We start from the raw sequence: 7,058 nt of genomic DNA on the forward strand, positions 1-7,058 counted from the left end.
TGTTATATGTGTAATTACATTTAAAATATGTATATATCTTCCTGGAAAGCGTTTGTTTTGAGTTTTGTCTCAGTTAAATTCTTAAGCTCCTCCCACTGTGTCGTCACGACCGGGCACGATTCAGAAATCAGTTTCACTTTCTCGAAACGGCCAGTTGACATTTTATGTCTGCAAATTTAAGCTACATAGTAAGTCATTATTGCTTTTATTATTTTTTAAGCTTAGAACAAATCATAATATTAAGCTCTGACTCTTAATTTAGCTCAATTTGTCGTGTTTTATTTATTTATTTATTTATTATATTTATTTATTTTTAACCGTTCTGGTATCGCCTGTCCGTCCTGGGATGGGATCTCTCCCTCATGTGGGAATCCCTAAGGTTTCTTCTTTTTTCCTGACTCAGGTTTTTTTAGGAGTTTTTCCTTACCGCGAGGGAGGGTCTAAGGACAGGGATGACCGTTCTTTATAGTCTGTTTAGTTTTTACCTATTGTGCATATTTTATGACTCCATCTGTGCATCTGTAAAAACTACAGGCATGAAGCCCAATGAGGCAAATTGAATTTGTGATATTGGGCTATATAAATAAAATTGAATTGAATTGAATTATTTTTAAAGTCTCTCCTCTCGGTGTTTCTTTTATCTATCCTTGTTTTTATAATACTGAAAAAAATAATAATAATTTATTTATCTAACATTATAACAGGTAAAACTAACTGGGACTTCACCGTTTAAAGGGCGAAACAATGTCGACGCTCCTTAAGGAAATAGAAAAGTACGACGCATGCGCAGCTTCTGAACTGAGAAGTAAGTCACTTTTATTGATTTCAGACTGAATGAGTCACCTGTGCTCTTAAACTAAAGGTCTGCAACCTTCAACACTTAAAGAGCATTTGGGTTTATTTCTCTGAACAATTCTAATAGTTAACTATTTAGAAAAATACATATTGATTTGTACAGTATTTCTTCTATTATGATAAATTAAAAATAATAATTTTGGCATCAATAAAACAAACGTAAAGAGAAAATAGCTTTTTTTAAATTATGAAACAGTTAAATAACATAACGTTTGACAGAGGTTCATTTCAAAATAAAAGACACTATGTCACAAAAGACTGATTTCCTGCAGCAAATGCAGTGGTAGGTAGTTATTTTTAAAAAAGCATCTCAGTCAGAAATTTACAAATCGAACAGACTAAAATTAAATTAGAGCTAATTACGTTTTTCTAATTATATTAAAATCCTTGAATTTTGTCAAAATGAGAAAATCCACCTTATAATCCGGACCCAAAATGATGAATTCTAGTTGGTTTTAGTGACGCTCCAAATGATTTTCTGTGGTACACAGTGCAAAAAAACAAAACAAAAAAAGACTTGCATACGGTCTTTAACTGTTGTGAATGGGTTAAATAAAGTTTCAGTTAATTTACTGTACTTTTTCTGTGCTTTTCTACTACTTCACCTCATAGTTTTACTTTACAGTTACTTTTTAAAATTAAAAACATTGTAATTTTATTTCATCAGTGAGACAAAATGGAGGGATTAAAGAGCCACAGGTTGCAGACTTCCGTCTTAATATCCAAGGATATTTTGGCCCCGCCTCTATATTTTATTCATGCTTTTATTATTCAGTCAAACCTGGTATTTTCAGAGGCAGATTTCCGGACTGACTCGGAGATCCGGACCCTGACTCCAGAAGACCTGCACGAGCTGTTCCCTGGACAAGAGAACCTGTTGCTGAGGAAGACCATCTTTGAAATAATTCATAAGCAGGTGGGAACATCTGAATCTATTCCACACGTGCAAACACATCCATGTGGAAGGTTATTTCACCCTTTTTTTCCTGTCTGAAACAGAAGCGAACACGTCAGTGCCAGGAAAAACTTGGTTTGATCCCACAAGACACTCTCAGAAGTGTGTCCACTTGTCACTTTCACTTTGAATTTTCTTAATCTGAACTATCATCTGATCAAATGTTCTGATATTCTCTTCCCCCAGATGTTGTGATAGCTGAGTGCTTTGAATGGATAAAGAACATAAAGGATCAGCTGGAGGTGATGCAGACCGTCCTTGAAGCTCGTTATAACAAGCCAAAGGACATCAACAAAAGTATGGATTTTGAAATACTCATTATCAAATTTTGTTATAAAATATTTTTAATTTGTACCTCAAAATAAATTAAGCGTGTTTGGATAAAGCTCCAAACACTCTAGATCTTTATACTTTCATTTATCTCGTACACAGTGAAGAATATGACAGTAGCTGTTTACATAAAACTCCAGTTATGTGTAATACTGTACATGTAATTCTTGTGTCCGTTGTACTTTCAGACTTCGTTAATTATTTAAATTTTGAATTTCCATCTGTTTGTAACACTGTAAGCAATGGACTTTTTTATGGTATTATAGTATGTTTCACTTTTTTAACTTAAGGTCATTTTTTTAAAATGTAGAATTAATTTGCCAAAAAAACCTAACAAGCTTCTATTGTAATCTTGCAATTTTTAAGTGAAAAATGCTGTAGATTTCCTATAATCCAAAGTACCAAATTAAAAGTAACATTTAACATCAATATTTTTATTGAAATACTTTACTTTCAATGATGTTGCTCTTTATCAGTAGATTCTGTCAAATATTTTTCTGCTTCAAGGTTACGTTTTATTTCAAGATTTTCACTTTTGTGTCTTTAGCGTCTTCTCCAGCAACAGTGAAGTACAAGATGGTGGTCAGTGATAAAACCTTTGGAGCTCATGATCAGATTTTGGAGCAAATTAAGAGTTCAGGATTAAATCTGATTAAGGGAAATGATGAAGAAAGCTGCATCACCATCGTTTTCTGTCCTGTTGGAACTCGGATAGGAACAGATGCTGTATTAGCCATGAAGAGGGTTCCAGGTATGTCACTTTCTTCAGTTAGAATGGTAAAAAAATCTTCAACCATTTGAGTTTATACATTTCTGGTCATATTCTATATTGTTAATTTATATTTTATTTATTAGATACCATATATGCATACTGGAAATGTCTAAAGGACATTAGTTATCATGTTAGCATGTTTTTAAACGCTGTCACTAAAGAGGAAGTAATGGACTTAGTGAAGAAATACGTGAACAAAAGATCTACCGATTGTGATAACATAGATATGACATTGATAAAAACATAATTGAACATGTTGTGCAACCTTTCACCTACATATGCAATTTATCATTTTCATCTGGAACGTTTCCTGACCGGATGAAAACTGCAAAAATAATACCCATTCATAAAAGTGGAAATAAGCACATACTATCTAATTACAGACCAATATCCCTGCTACCACAATTCTCTAAAATATTGGAAAAACTATTTGTTGTCAGACTAGATAAATTCCTAGCCAAAGAGGGTACATTAAACACCAGTCAGACGGGTTCAGAACAAATCACTCCACAACACTGGCACTAATGGAGTTAACAGAAGAAATATCCACAGCCATTGACCAAAAAAAACACCTCATTAGCATTTTCATTGACCTTAAAAAAGCATTTGACATCATAAACCACAAACTATTACTGGAAAGAATGAATAAATATGGCATCAGAGGAGTCACCCTGCAATGGATCACCAGCTACCTATCAAACAGAAAACAATTTGTACAAATAAATGACATGAAATCCACATTAAGTTCATTAACATGCGGGGTACCCCAAGGTTCAGTCTTGGGCCCCAAACTCTTTAACGTCTATATAAATGACATCACCAGTGCATCCAAATTCTTAAAATGTATTTTATTTGCTGATGACACTACGTTTTATTATGTGGGTGACGACATAAAACAAATGACGGAATTAATCCAAAGGGAGTTGGAAACAATAAAAAAATGGTTAGATACAAATAAACTATAGATAAATTGTGAAAAAACAAATCTGATGATATTTAGCAACCATAAGATAAATACTAACTTCTCAATAGAAATTGCAGGTTCTCAAATTAAACAAGTGAAAGAAACCAAGTTTGTAGGGGTGATCATAGACGATAAAACAAGCTGGAAATCTCATATCAACTACATAAAAACTAAAATAGCAAAAACAATAGCACTGTTATATAAGGTTAAATGGTCACTAGACGAAAAATCATTATACCTCATATATAATTCACTGATTGTACCATACCTGACATACTGCATAGAAATTTGGGGAAATGCTAACAAGAAATCAATAAATTCAATATTTGTGTTACAAAAACGAGCAATAAGAATCATTACTGGGAGTAAGTATCTGGATCCATCTACACCTCTGTTTATAAAACTAAAACTATTAAAACTTAAAGACTTTGTAAATCATTCCATATTAAAACTTATGTACAGAGCACATCACAGAAGTTTACCACATAACATACAAAAGAAGTTTGAAAAAAGAAAGAGCAATTATAACCTAAAAGGGCATGACATTTTTAAAACCAATAAATTTAGAACCAAAATGAAGGAAAAAAGTGTTTCAGTGCAGGGTATTAGATTATGGAATACTCTAGAAAAATCTATAAAAGAATCTCATTCAATTATTACTTTTAAAAAAACTGTGAAAAAACAAATGCTCACATCATATGAATCAAACAGTCATTAAAAACAGGCTTAATAGGAAAGAAGGGAAAAAGAGAATAGTGAAAAAAGGGGTTTATGAGGTATTTACTTTATTTGGTTATTTTATTTTATTTTATTTTATTGTTTTTTTTTTATTTGTTAATATTACTACTTTTTTCCCTACTATTTTTGGTGTTTGTTTCTTTTACTATTTGTCTATTCTGTTTGCTTAATTTTGTTGTTGACTGAAATTATTTACTGACTTGGTTAAATGGGGCAGAGACAATAAGTTTTCTTCTTTCTTTCCTTTTTCATTTTCACTTTTTTTAAAAAAAAAAAAACAAGATTATTGTAAAACTCCTTTTGTGTGCTTTGAAAATGAAATAAAAAACATACTACTACTACTAGTTATAGTGTTCTGGAATATATCTGCATATAGAGGTCTACTTTACATCTACTTGTAGACGTATAGAGTAACAAAATAGAATTGTTAGTAAAATTCACAATAGATGTCTATTAGATAACTGATAGACATCATGTGTGCGATAGAAAGAAACCACCCAAATGGCTTGTTTACAACAGGCAAGGCATGATGGGCCCACAAAGCATTGTGGGTAAGAGATCTAAGCTGTGATGTGAATAGACTTCTATGAATTTGTGTCATAATACATATCTTTAGCAGAAATAGTCTTGATTTAGTTATCTAATAGATGTGTCTGTGCATAGTGGAAGCTTCCTTCTTATGAATAAAATCTTTAACATATTTTCCTCCTGTTGTTTTTGTTCTCTTCATAGGTAGTGATCCGGTCATTTTAGTCATGATGCATTTCTCCCAAGAGCAAAAAAAAACTCACCCTACAGGAATATCCACTGGTTTTCCTAACATTGTCTTGGAGGTCCATGTTTTCTACCATCAGAAACAGAACGGTTTATTGAGGTGTGAACAAAACAACAAAGCTGTCATTGAGTTAAAGGAGGAACTGATGAAGCATCACAGTTCACAAAACTCTGGATCAAACTATTAAAATCAGAGCGGTGGATGTCTTTTCACTTGATCAAGTCTGATGTGTTGTCAGCTTTGGTAGCACAGTTAATTAAACTAACTACGTAAAGTTAAGTAATACTAATTCACCCCCAAAAAATTATTAATGGCACAGACAGCTTTTATACTAAGATCTTCTTCAAAACTAAATGAGACACTTGGATTTTTATTTTTGTCCATATTTACAACAAAAAGGAATGTTCAAGTGTTGTATTGGAGTGAGTTATTTTTTTCAACATGGTAAGAAATATCTTGGAGTGCTTCAGAAAAGTATTTGCTCATTCATCAGGATTGTTATAAAGGGAAAAGTATTTCATGTTTTTTAGGTAATTTTTTATCATTTTTCTGCTTATTAACAATAAAATTCTTTTAAATTAAGTGTCTAAATGTTTTTTCTATACTTGTTTTTTTTCCTGTAATTCCTGCAATAATATGATCTCTAAATGTATGATGTGTCTGCAACCTGTCCAAAGTATACCCATCTGGGATAGGCTCCAGCAGCCCTGTGACCCCTAAAAGGAATTCAGTGTGGTGAGAAACTGGACTGATGGCTCTGCAAAATTATTTTGGAAATAAATAATCATAAAGGCTCAGTATTCGCTATTTTAAATGTTCTAATGCTAATACAACAGACTATTTTCATTTATCTGTGTAATTTTTTGTTAATATGGGACGTTTCTGTATTTAGTCCCGTTGTGGACAGGACAGTGACGTAAGGTAACAGATGGACTTCTGGGCGTGAATGATAAGCCAGAATAAAGTGGTGGTCCTGTAAACGTTTGTCTCTGAGCTCCTTCTTTCTCACATGAAACTCCACATTACCGACACCGAACCCCAGAAATGACTTATTTGAAGGTTCAGAATGTCTGTTTTTGAAACCAATCCGGTAATAAAGATTCACAAAATGCTCCATGTCTTCCATCTTGGTAAACACAGCGTTGGTGTTTTTTGTTTATAAATTATTTTTTTTCTAATAAATGTTTGACTTTTCATAGATTTACAAATTTTAAAGTCATACATTTATGACTTTAAAACATGTAAATGTATTAGACAAAAGTCAGAAATTGTGTCTATGACTTTTAAAGTAATAAATATGTCTTTATTCTCAATTAACAGTTGCAGTGTTTTTATTGTAAGTTTAAAACTTTAAATTTGTGATTTAAACATTGTTTTCCCTTGTAAAAATGGCTCTAAAACTAATACTAACAAGCAAATGTGTTTTATGTGTAATTTAAAACATTTCTGTCTCCCCCTACGACCACCAGAGAGAGCCATCTCCTCAATATTAACTTATTCTCAATGTTTGATGTTTGAACTACAACTCCCATCAGCCACCGCACATTGTTGCCGGACCCCACCAGCTCTTCCGCATTCAGTAATCACATTTAATCAGGGATCGGGCTTTGCACTGCCTCTTGTAGGTTTTTACATTGAAGTTGCGTGTTTTTTTTTTTTTTTTTTTTTT

General features: G+C 32.5%; 1 protein-coding gene across 3 annotated transcripts; it reads left to right on the forward strand.

Moving 5' to 3' along the window:
- Positions 1-85: 85 nt before the first annotated feature.
- LOC112157844 lies at positions 86-6,369 on the forward strand. Of its 3 annotated transcripts, none has more exons than XM_024290884.2 (7): positions 86-188; positions 705-805; positions 1,650-1,771; positions 1,855-1,912; positions 1,997-2,107; positions 2,688-2,891; positions 5,347-6,369. In XM_024290884.2, the coding sequence occupies exons 2-7, from the start codon at positions 745-747 to the stop codon at positions 5,574-5,576; spliced, it is 786 nt and encodes a 261-aa protein (XP_024146652.1). In that variant the 5' UTR covers positions 86-188; positions 705-744; the 3' UTR covers positions 5,577-6,369. The 3 variants fall into 3 exon arrangements, with proteins under 3 accessions (XP_024146652.1, XP_024146651.1, XP_024146650.1); XM_024290883.2 differs by having other exon boundaries at positions 94-188; positions 736-805; positions 2,700-2,891; XM_024290882.2 differs by having other exon boundaries at positions 97-188; positions 736-805.
- The last annotated feature ends 689 nt before the right edge of the window (positions 6,370-7,058 follow it).

The sequence above is a fragment of the Oryzias melastigma genome, linkage group LG24 (assembly GCF_002922805.2).
Source record: "Oryzias melastigma strain HK-1 linkage group LG24, ASM292280v2, whole genome shotgun sequence".
NCBI classification, from domain to species: Eukaryota; Metazoa; Chordata; class Actinopteri; order Beloniformes; family Adrianichthyidae; genus Oryzias; species Oryzias melastigma.

Coding starts and splice junctions, on each gene's coding strand:
- LOC112157844 (XM_024290882.2), top strand. CDS start 165: ATGTCTGCAAATTTAAGCTACATA. Junction 189..735: donor CTGCAAATTTAAGCTACATA/GTAAGTCATTAT, acceptor CACCGTTTAAAG/GGCGAAACAATGTCGACGCT. Junction 2,108..2,687: donor GCCAAAGGACATCAACAAAA/GTATGGATTTTG, acceptor TTGTGTCTTTAG/CGTCTTCTCCAGCAACAGTG.